Source organism: Aspergillus melleus (assembly GCF_016097325.1).
Source record: "Aspergillus melleus strain CBS 546.65 chromosome Unknown contig4, whole genome shotgun sequence".
Classification (NCBI taxonomy): Eukaryota; Fungi; Ascomycota; class Eurotiomycetes; order Eurotiales; family Aspergillaceae; genus Aspergillus; species Aspergillus melleus.
The window spans coordinates 57986-69918 of record NW_025763373.1 but is presented as its reverse complement, the minus strand read 5'-3'; the positions used below and the strand labels follow the sequence as shown (position 1 = coordinate 69918).

The 11933-nt window shown below is 36.4% G+C and overlaps 3 protein-coding genes across 3 annotated transcripts; 1 reads left to right on the top strand and 2 right to left on the bottom strand.

The window, feature by feature from the left end:
• Positions 1-634: 634 nt before the first annotated feature.
• LDX57_006945 (uncharacterized protein) lies at positions 635-787 on the bottom strand (the record flags this gene model as incomplete). Its single annotated transcript, XM_046088666.1, has 1 exon — positions 635-787. The coding sequence occupies one exon, from the start codon at positions 785-787 to the stop codon at positions 635-637; it is 153 nt and encodes a 50-aa protein (XP_045944636.1).
• A 7446-nt stretch (positions 788-8233) lies between these two features.
• Positions 8234-9030, top strand: LDX57_006944 (uncharacterized protein; the record flags this gene model as incomplete). Its single annotated transcript, XM_046088665.1, has 2 exons — positions 8234-8603; positions 8654-9030. 2 exons carry the CDS (start codon positions 8234-8236, stop codon positions 9028-9030), a joined length of 747 nt encoding a protein of 248 aa, XP_045944635.1.
• A 798-nt stretch (positions 9031-9828) lies between these two features.
• On the bottom strand, positions 9829-11373 carry LDX57_006943 (uncharacterized protein; the record flags this gene model as incomplete). Its single annotated transcript, XM_046088664.1, has 1 exon — positions 9829-11373. The coding sequence occupies one exon, from the start codon at positions 11371-11373 to the stop codon at positions 9829-9831; it is 1545 nt and encodes a 514-aa protein (XP_045944634.1).
• Positions 11374-11933: the final 560 nt, after the last annotated feature.

Below are 11933 nucleotides of genomic sequence, written 5' to 3'. Positions count from 1 at the left end.
GACGGAGATAAATGATATTCTAACTCTCCATTTTCCGGATTATATTCACTATCCACCTGGATATCGATACAAGTAGGCATATTGCACTACTCACCAGGCGACTGCGAACCACATATCATAAACATATTTGGGAACCCGTGGTGCATGATGCCAAAGAGTGTACGAGTATCAGTGTGCCAATGATTTCGTAAGAGTGCCCAATTCCTGGATGATCTGGAGGGCCGTGGACCCAGGTTCAATGATAGCGACATCCTGTTCCTTGGGGCTGATATCGTAACGAGGCCAAGCGCATGGAAGATAAACCTGACCACGGAATTCTTGCAGTATTTCATCTATCTGATCGGACCTTTGATGTGCAAACCCAACGGCATAGAATGGATACTTGCTGGTGATGAATGTTCCATCATCCAGCTCCACACCACAGCGGCTTCATGCTGACTTAAATCGAGCTCCGGTAACGCTCCTTCCAAAACAAGGCATGTTTTCGAATACCTATCTCCTTGCCACGGTGATCTAAGAACTGGTTTATTTTATTGTGGTCTGGGAATCGCTCCGGCTCCGGCCTCCCAGCACTCTGGAATATTGAGGGTATAGGACGGCACGCCGGAGTCTGTTCGAGCACCCGGGTATCGGTTCACGTGCCAACATTACCAATACCATCCTCCTTCTCCACAATCTGGCAGACAAGTCCTAATTTCCGCAGATGGTAAAACGTGCTGACTCCAGCGAACCCGGCACCGATAATGATAACGTCGGGCATGAAGGTGCGGTCGTGCACGTGCGTCATCGTTAGTACTGGTTCAGGGAGGTTGAGCGAGGATATTTGACTTAAAATGGGCTTAACGTACAAAGAGACGAAGTGGTTGTGGTTAACATGTCTGCAGTACATAGGCTAGGCCTTAGATCTATATCTTATTTATATTATACCTATTCTTCCGGCGTATACCTCTTTAGTGATATTACTCTGGACTTTATGGCGAGTAAACAAGTACTATATCTACTAATCGGCTCAAGTACATAGTACATCCCCTCTTATTATACGTTCTTGAGGCTATGCATGATATACTTTATCTATCAAATCGAGACCCTATTATCTTAGATGCCGAAGGATGTGTAAATGTAATGCTATATCCCTCTTGACCTAATATCAGTCTAGAAACGTGACTCTAATTACTGCCTTTTCATACGCGACACAATAATCCAGTTTCGTAGACAAGTCCTAAGCAAGAAGTTTATTTACTGATCGCTCCACCTTTCGGCTTTAGGATAGTAATACTGTTAGAGTTACCGAATGCTTCTCTATTCTACTTTTGGTTATACCAAAGAAGTGCTGTACCAACAATTTTAGCTAAGTAGTTAGTGAGGTTGAGCCCTACATAGTTACGTCAAACTTGTCGAGAGAGATGACGCCAAATCGACTAGCCAATGTCAGACCAAATAAATAATCTGAATCACCGAGATGATGGCGATATGTTTACCTGTTATATAACGGATCCGAGGTGCTGTATTTTCTGAACCTCTTGCGGCTGATGTGATACATTGTTATCAATTATCCTGCTGGGTTCCGACCCTCCAGTCCTTATTCCTCACCTTAATTGGGTTTCGGGTACTAGGTAGTATACACCACTTTCATCTGACGTTACATGCAGGGACTAAAGACAGCAGTGTGCCGAATGAGCTGAGGATATTACCCCTCGCATACGAAATCCTCTTCATGGAAGTCGTGATATACATGCCTTATAACCATATTGCTCATAACGACCGAGGTCACCTACGGCCTTTATGACTATGTCGAACGCGCTGTGAATCTTCAATTATCAAAGGATATGTGAATTGTGTCACTCGATTCCAGAGGAGAGTTGTTCCACGTTGATATAAAAGACGGTATATACCTAATAGTCGTGATGCCAATGGCAATTCCGGGATAGGTGAAGATAAAAGAAATAAAGCAGCGACCCGGCATAGTCGGAGGAATTAAAAAAAGAGTCGTACCTCGATTAGCGAAACTCTGACCAGCTAGATTTATGATAATCTGCAGGTTGAATCCGATTTGCAAATGCTACTATGCGTACATTTCTATCCTGAGACCCCACTGCAGATACATGCTAGATGCAAAGTATCATAACAAGACTTGAGAACTTCTTTCCTTCGCTCGCGCCCTCTTCTCGTCCTCCCTCGTCTCCATTATTTGCAAGAGCTTTAGAATACATATATTAGATTCCGCGAGGCAAGCGTAGACTGAAGTATTGGTCATGTATGCTCCTGCGGGTAGATATAATGCATGTCTTTGGCGCTTTCCTCTGGTATACGGCTAGCTTTGTTCGTTTATATATTGCGTAAATCCTAACAATATATCGGACTCAAGGTGGACTTGAAATATGTGTTTTTCTTTATATAGCTCAGCCATCAGGCCGAGCATATACACCAAGTAGCTTGTTCGTTGACGTCTGGGAAATTGATGAGCTCGGATGTTTGGCAGGTTGCAGCTCGGACAGGCCCGGTTTTTGGTGTCGCGAGTCGAAAATGGCGCTAATGGGTCACATAATCCACACACGAGAATTTCAAAATTTTAATTCGCGACACCTCTTTCAAAATCTTATTTCCCATCTCCTTCACGCGATTCACTCGCATCTTTTCTTCTCTCTCCCACATCACTTTTTTCATTTTTTTTCAAAAAAATCAAATAATAAACAGTCAATTGTCAATTAATTGTGTTTTAATTAACAAGATAACACAACTGATTGTAAATATAAATAATTATTTAATAATCATTTTTTAATTGATTATATTAACATTTTTTTACAATATATATATCAATAATATCTTCACTGCGCGTAAATCGATCAAATTTAGTTTTTTAAATATGAATTTGTATAATTTTTGTTTCAAATGATAATTAGAAAACAAAATTATAATTTTTAATGAAAAATTTTAAAAAACAATTTTACAATTATTTAATAAACAATTGAATTGTTATTTTTCAAATTTTTTATTTTTTTTTGTTTTATACTAATTGCTTGGTAATTGTTTAAAATAACGACAAATCGATTTTCTATTATAAAAAAATCTTTTGTTGTGTGTTAAATTGCTTTAAAATTAATGTAAAAAAAATTTATTAAAATTTTTGTTTATTATTAATTAATTAATTTTTAATTATTTAAAAAAAATATATTATTATCAATAATCTTCGATCGCATATCATCATTTACAACAAATACAAATTTAATAATCGTAATGTTAAAAATCGCATAAAACAAAAGAATATTGATAAAATTGTTAATATAATGTTAAAATTTGAATAAAATGTTTGATAATTAATTTATAATTGTTTAACATAATATCACAATTTATAAACAAATATCAAAAATGTTAAAAAAATTGATATTGCGGATTTAAATATCAACAATATTTTTTTTATCAAAAAAGACAATAATATAAATTTTTTTCGTTTAAATGCTTGACAAATAATTAATAATCGTTTAGATTTATGTGATCAATATGCACAAAACAATCGAAAACAAAAATTATATTGTTTTTTATAATTTTTGTAAAAATTACAATGTCTATTATAAAAATATTAATATATGCGAACATTTTATTTTTTTTAATCATAAAAATTTGATTCCAGATTTTGCCATGGACCAACAAAATGAGAATATAAATAAAATTGTTTAAAAAATGTTTGTGAAACGATTGAATTGATATATAAAAATATAAAAATGATTTATAAAAAATGATTTAAAAATGATTTTCAAATATTTGATATTACAATGATCGTTTTTAAAATAATGAAATAAAAAAAATGAAATTTTTCATAAATATTCAAAAAAAAGATTTTGTAATCGTAAAAATTATTCAAAAAACAATCAAATATTAATTTATAAAATAATATATATATATATTGCTTGTTTTATTTAACATTTCTAATATAATTGATTTATAAATACTTAAATAAAACAAATTGCGAATTCTGACAAAAATATATATATTATAAACGATCAATAAAAAATATATATATAATTAATTAAAGATTTTACAAAACTATTTATCAAGCATTTATAAAAATAAAATCTAAAAAAATATAAAAATATAAAGATCTCTGCATAATCAACAATATAAATTGAAATAATTAATATTATATTTATATATTTATATTTTAACGTTATCAAGTACTTATTAAATATTTAACACAAAAATTTATGCGATTCCTTGAAAATGTGTGAAACTTAAATAAGATTACAAAATTCTTTTAAATTTGTTCATTTATATATATCACTTTTTTAAATGATTGATAAATGATTTTGTATATATCAAAAATTAAACAATTATATTTATATAAAAAATGAACGAGCGTCTATACAATATATATTAATTTTACAAAAACACTTAAGAAATACTTTCTAATCAGTTAATTTCTGTAGACGACATTATTTTTTTAAAAGATTTAATTTTAAAATTTCATTTTGAAATTACTACAATTTAATCTTTTTTTGTTTTTTAATCTTTGTTTTAAACTTTCGAAATTCAAATTCTTAACAATATTATCTAAAATTTAATACATTTTTTGAAACAATTCGGCGAAAATTGGATTAAAAATTATAAAATAATTAATAAATGATTAAAAAACATTAATTGAATGTTATATTTTTCACATATATTAAATTTCAAAGATTGTGATTTCGATTAATTGTTTATTTGATATTATATTTTGATTTTTAAATTTATATTCACAGATTTTCAAAAAATAATTCATTAACATTTATGATTTGTATATAAATAAATATTCTATATTTATTTATCAAATGCTTCAATCAATATTTATTGTTACAATTTATATGTTTGCAATAATTCGTTTTTATATTGAATGTTCGAAAAAAATAATAAATCTTGAATTGTTGAAAATTTACATATTATAAAATATTATGTTTATCAAGTTTTGCAGAACTAAAATATTATTAATTTAAAATAAATTGTTTACAAAATAATTGATAAATATTTTTGTGTTATTTTAATTAAAATCACATTTTTTTCGATGATATATGATTTTTGATATAATTATTTGATTGCATTTATATGATTTCGAAAAAATTCAAAAAAATGAAATAAAATTTTTGAACAAATTTGATTCAATCTTATCTTTATAATTAAACTTTTTCTATAAATAATTCAATTCTTGATTTCATTAAATTTGTATTTTATAAAATGATTAACAAACGTTTGTCAAATATTTATAAAAATTAATTTATAAATAAATCTATCAATTTATTATAATCTTTTTTGGATTTTATATCAAAAAAATTAATCATTTGATTTTATATATCATTGTCATAATTATGAATTTCAATTGTTTTCAAAATAAATCATTAAAAATATATTTTACAAAATATAATAATATTTTGTAAATATTATTGATTATTACATTATAAAAAATCAATTTCAACGAGATATTTTTCCAGATTTAAACAATTAATAAATGTTTGAAAAATGTTTATAAAATATTTATTTGTATATTGTTTGATATTTATATCAATAATTATTCCGAAAATTCCAATGCTGTAAATTGATTAAAATTAAATTTTTTTTGTGTGATTTGATAAATCAAAACAAAAACATATGAAAATAATAAATAATGATTTTTTATTATTTTCTAATCTATAAACACACAAAAAAAATAATAACTAATTGTCAAATGATTAACAATTAATAAACAAACATTTGAAAAAATATTTATTTTTGCATTAATCGATCAAAAGAATTGAAAAAAAAACTTTTATTAAATCCTTTTGTACGAATTCACTTGTACGATATATCAACTTTAAATGAATCTAATTTGAATAAAAAATGAATTTATTTTTTGAAAATGCAAAATATTATTAATCCAGATGTATTTTAATAATAAACTTGAATATAATCTTATTCTTTTTAATAAATATTTCATAAATAATTGACAAACATTTATTTAAGAAAAAATCTATTTTTTATTAAAACAACAATTCATTTAATCTCTAATCTTAAAAATTTGACAATAAATATTCTTTTTAAATGATTGCAGAGATTCGATCAGTATTTATAAATATAAAATAAATTTTTGTTAATGTGAAAGAATTAAATTGTTTACAATTTTTTCAAATAAAAAAATTGAAAAAAATTGCATTATATAAATATTTAATAAATGTTTATCAAATGATTGATACGTATTTATTTGTAATAAAGCTAAATTATTATAATTTTTAAATAATTCGTTTGATATTATTCAAAATTCATTTCGAAAATTTGTTTGATGATAATAAAAAATATTTATAAATTTCAATTAATATAAAAAAAATAAAAAATATAAACAAATATCAATAAAAATCATTGCATAAAATTTAACATTATAAAATAAATGAATTAATTAATTTTATTTTTCCAAATAATTACAATCTTTTAATCAATTAACAAGTAATTGTCAAATATTTGCATTAACATATTACAAAATCTTTTTTTTTGTGTTATTGATTCAATCATTTCACATTTTTTTTGATAATATGATATGTTCATTGAAAAAACATTTTAAAAATCTTAAATCAAAAATCATATAATTAAAAATTCTTAATTAAAAATAATAATTCATAAATTCATTGTTATTCTTAATACAAACAATATGCAATCATTTTTTTTAAAAACATTTTGTCAAATATTTACCAAATGTTTCTCAAACACTTTAACTTATTTTATACAAACCTTTTGTGTATATCGTTTAAAAAAATTTACAAAAATTAATTTAATCTTTACAAACAATTCTCTTTTAAAAAAAATCATTTTCAAACAAAAAGAACTATAAAATGATTAACAAGCACTTTTCAAATATTAAAAAACATTTTATTTATAAACATTGCGTTTTGACTTATTTGTTTCTAGAAATTTAACATTTTAACAAAATTTTGAAATTTTTTTCATATCTTTGCATCTACAAAAATATGATAATAAAATCGAAAAAATAAATTCAAAATTTTATAATAATAAACCTCATTGCATTTTTAAATTTATTTTTTCATATAAATTTGAAAAAATTCCTAAAAAATTAGAAATTATTTTATAATTTGCAATCGTTTGCCATATTGAATTTAATAATATTAATTTAAATATTTTAAAAGTGTTTAAAAAATACTTAAAATATTTTTTGTACAAATTATTCCACTTTTTTTTGTAATCAATCCTTTGTGACTATCATATATGAATATCTGTAAAAATGAATAATAAAATATTTTGATAAATCATCAATATATTCAATTTTGAGAATTATAATCGATCAACTTTTAACTTAGATTAAAAAAATTAAAATTTCTAGATTCTCGTTCATTTTATCTTTTCAATCATTTAACAAGCACTTGAAAAGCGATTAAACAAAAAATAATTAAAATAATTAAAAAAATAAAATAAAAACAAGATATAATGTAATTTTATAATCTCGCACAAATCATTTTATTTAATAAATCAAAACTCGCGCGAGTCAAAGCAGAAAAAAATAAGATCAACTCACACATGTTCAAAAATGAACTCGCATGAGCTGTGTACACGATGTTTGGGAAAGAGAAAACAATAAGTTGATGATGTCAAGTGATGTTCCACGGTGTAACTTACTCCGACTGTCCACACCTAGAACAAGCATACTCCGTACATAGATCACCGAGACATTGTATGACCCATAGGATTATAGAGTCTGATAGATGTTTTCTCACTTGCAATTAGAGAATACTAAGAATCAATACGCTACTTTCCTATTTAACATAAACTTCAGGTGTGTTGCGGCTTCATTCGCTTAATGTTTGGGACTTTGGGTGCCTATAACTACCCAACCATGACGTCCTGGTAAATACCAACATCCACTACCCGACCATAAATGCAGTGTTATAGGTCTACTCAATATTCTGCATTTGTGCAGTTTGCTCTCGAAGTGAGAAATCATAACACGAGCTAAGCAACGCGACAGTGGGGCCACTACCTGAACCGATCTCAAACTAATCGCAACGGCTCGAAGCTATCCCGTTCGAAGGAACGAAAGACGGAAAGGTCCACGAGTGTCCGTGAGTAACTGAGCATGAGAGAATGGGGGCCAAAAGTCGAATTCCCGGGGTCCACTCAGGCCCCCAAACTTCAGTGCGATTTCTTCTCCGCGTGCCTCTCGCTGTCAGACTCACCGAACACCTTCGTTCGCTCCCTCCGCGCCCCCCTGACCGTTGCTACACTCGCGATGGTGTCCTACGACCCTCCCTACGGCTTCCCTCTGCGCCGAAATGGGACCTGTCTCAGCAGTGAGACCAGCTGCGGCCGCACCTGGGACAATTTCCACGCCTGCTGTCCTGGCAACTCGGTCTGCCCGGGAGCCACGCAAGCCATCCCCAACAATGTCTGCTGTCCATCAGAGGCAGACTGCACCGCTCCCCTGGAGGAGTCGCCCCACTGTGCCATCGCAAACGCAACCATGTACGATCACACCGGATACTTCTGCTGCCTTGACGAGCAGACGGGTTTCTGGACGCACAGCCCAAAAGATGCCGTCGGCTGCTCCGACGGTGTCCCTAACAACCGATCGTATTCCATTTTGAATCCGATTCCTTACAGTGAGCAATCGTCGGTTTTCATTAGTGTTTAATCTGACGTTATGAACCAGATATCTCCGGGGCTGCAACCTTAACATCATCGACGTCCACTACTCCTACTTCTACCACATTGTCCACATACGCCGCTGCCTCCGCCACCACCACGTCCGCATCCAACTCGTCCACCGGCTCGTCCAGTAATCATGGCGGGGCGATCGCCGGCGGTGTCGTCGGCGGCGTCGGCGGTCTCGCCGTGGTTGGCGCCTTCATCTGGTATTTGCTGCGTCGGCGACAAGAGAACCAGCCCATGCCACCACCGGCTGGCGAACCTGGGGCGCTGCACCAGTATCAGAACTTGAATCCCAGGGAGCTTCACGGACACAGTGTGCCAGCGGAGCTGGACACCATGAAAAACACGCACATCCATGAGTTACCGGCCGAAAAATAGAAATTTTAGATCCTTCGAGAACCCACCATCTACAGCGGCCATCCCTGCAACCTACGAATATCCGGCCCGCGACTCCGCCAACCTTGGGCGACAGCCATGAGCCACCCATATCTAGCTCCCGAACATAATGGCAGACATTCGAACGAGAGGTAATCTCCCAGGGGCATTTCGAACATGATAGGAACGTCAATAATAATTGTCGGCTCTGTCATTCTGGGAAATTGGTGATCTCGCGACATCAAGGTGTTCAATATAGCGCCTCTGGTCTGTTCCACCAAAGAGAACTCGAGACAATGATGTGGCTCTAACATAGATAATCTGTTATGGAAAGAAGAGCAGACAGGAAGGGTGCTGAGGGTGAAGTTGTCAACTGCATTCAGAAAGTGGCCCTTATCATGATTGGTCCAGGTAGCAGTCAAGGCAACATCTATGACACTACGTTACCGAATATGAACGGCGTTCATCGGTGCCTTCATCAGCCGGTCACCCAGGACTGGGGAGGACCGCTACAGGAAAGTAGGTTTAGACAACCTCTGGTCAAGTACTTTAATGGTATTCAAGAATGAAGGATATAAAATGGGAAAGCACATTGATGTGAACGGCTAAAGGGCCGACCTGTGAATGGTGGCGGATACGCTCCCGTGGCTACAGACCGACAGAGTGCGGAGACAGGTGACGATAGAATGATTTGGGTTCGAGAGACTTTGTGCAGCCATTGTTCTAGCATTAAAATAGATAACGCGCCCTACGGTGACTAGCTATATAATCCCATCATGACTGTCCCGGCAACGAGTAGCTTTATGACTGCAGGTTCTTCGGTTGGTCAGGATCGTATCCAACCAAGCAATTGACCGTTTCCTTGCCCTCGCCGCTATCGTTGATTTCATCGCCCACCGGGGTACGCCACTGATTGGTGAGCTTGATATAACCATCCAGCGCATTATTCAGCCGGTGGCCGATCTCAAGAGCCGCCGTTGCCCGAGAATGGGAATAATAGGTCAACAATGACTGCGCCTCTTGCCGTCGACCGGCATTGATTAAGAGCTGGGCGGAATGCTCTACCCAGCCCTGAATCTGGGCGCGTGATTCAGATTCGAATCGGGTCAGCATCTCCGTCACCAGGGAAAGATACTGGCGGGGCGAGGAGCACATATAGTACAGAACCCGTTTGAACACCCGGCCAGCGAAGACCGAGGCCTCCTGGAGCTGATAGTCCGGGTTGAGAAAGCTGCTGGAGGCCCCCGTCGTCAGGTATCGGTGTTCTCCGTATTCCGCAGGGATGGACTCAACCCCCAGCCAGTACGGAAGGAAAGGCGCCGAAACGGACCCGGTGGGTGCGATCCAGATCCGGAGCATGTCTCGGTCGACGCCAGCACGCAGACTGACAACTTGTCCGTACCCAGCCTCGTCATCCGCAATACGGTGATCTCTGACACGCGCCATGAGATCCTCCTCCGTCACGGGGGCCATGCGCAGCGTGGCATTCTCGAGGGCGGCCTGGGACATGAACTTGTACCCTCCGTCACGGGCCCGGTACCGGGGATCCTGAGGGCCGTAGACCTCGAAGATATTGAACGGCTTGCCGGACGAGGCGTTCCACCAACCCCGTTCGACTGCGAACGACACGATGTTCTCGGAACCCATGTAATCGGCGCTGTCGCCGAAGTGGACCGGGAAGTCCTCGATGTACCCGGGATACAGGACCTTGACTTCGTTGGGTCCCAGGCGCTGCGCCGCCCAGAGTCCCGCGCCGCCGGCCATCTCCCAGACGATCCAGCCCTCGTCGTGATCGGCGATGAGGTGGGAGTTGCCGCCATACGTCGATTCCCCGTGCTTCGCAATGAGTTGGCCGATGAGCTCGACGCCATGGCGGGCCGTGCTCGCTCGCTCCAAGACGATGCGAGCCAGGTCACTGTACTGCAACCCGTGCTGGGGATTGGGGGTCATCGCCAGCAGCTCGTCTCGGTTGTCGGCCCAGACGTCCCGCACACCAACGCCCTTCTCATTGAGGCCGCCGTTGGTCAGGGGCGCGGGGAATCCCTCGTAGTCCGAGTACTCCATGCTCAGGTACCGGAAGGTATGGTTGGTCTGGGGGATCTGGATCAGCTCGCCGGGGAAACTGGCGTCCTTGGTGACGCCTACGGTGATTGTCGCGTTTGGGGGATGGTTGCGCGCCGGAAACAGCTGGAGCCAGTGACTCGAAACTTCTTCACCCGTGCCACCGATCATCGTACTTCCGTCGGCCGTGAGGTTCTTACCAACGTAGAAAGCGTAGCTGGCGGCGGCCGGGTTAGCGGCCCACACGGCGATGACTGCCAGTGCAAGGTGGCCCAGCATAGTCATGGTTACGAAGTAGTCCTCACCCTAATTAATGAGATTATCCACGGCTTTTATCTTCCAGACCCCCACCCGTCACGTGGGACACATGACGTCGTTGCCCCAAGCGAGGCACGTAGACGAGGCACAAGACTAACCAGATCTTGCAAGGCGCGCCGAATGCCAAGAAGCCGGGCAGGTTAGGGCACTGCGGGCACCGTCCCTTCCGAGAGAGGGACAAGCTTTCCCCCGGCGCCTTGTTGATGTCGGCCGAGGCAAACCGCCGCATGGAGACTAAGGATCCCTGTTAGTTCTGTCAATCTGATTTAGAGGTCTTGGTTACTACTTACTGATGGCAATTTGGTTTAAGCTGCTGACTTTCAACACGTTATCCATGAGCTTCAACCTGTACAAAGTTGGCTTCCTCCAGCCCTCTTCTTGCAGCCTGCCGTCTGACCTCTAGTACTGGCAGGATAACGTCTTGTGCTTGCTGTAGTTCAGCCCGTAGCTTCTGGCACGATGGGAGAAACCGGGCAACGATAGGCCGAAAAGTCTTCGGCCACAGACATAACCCCGCAGTCTCCTTC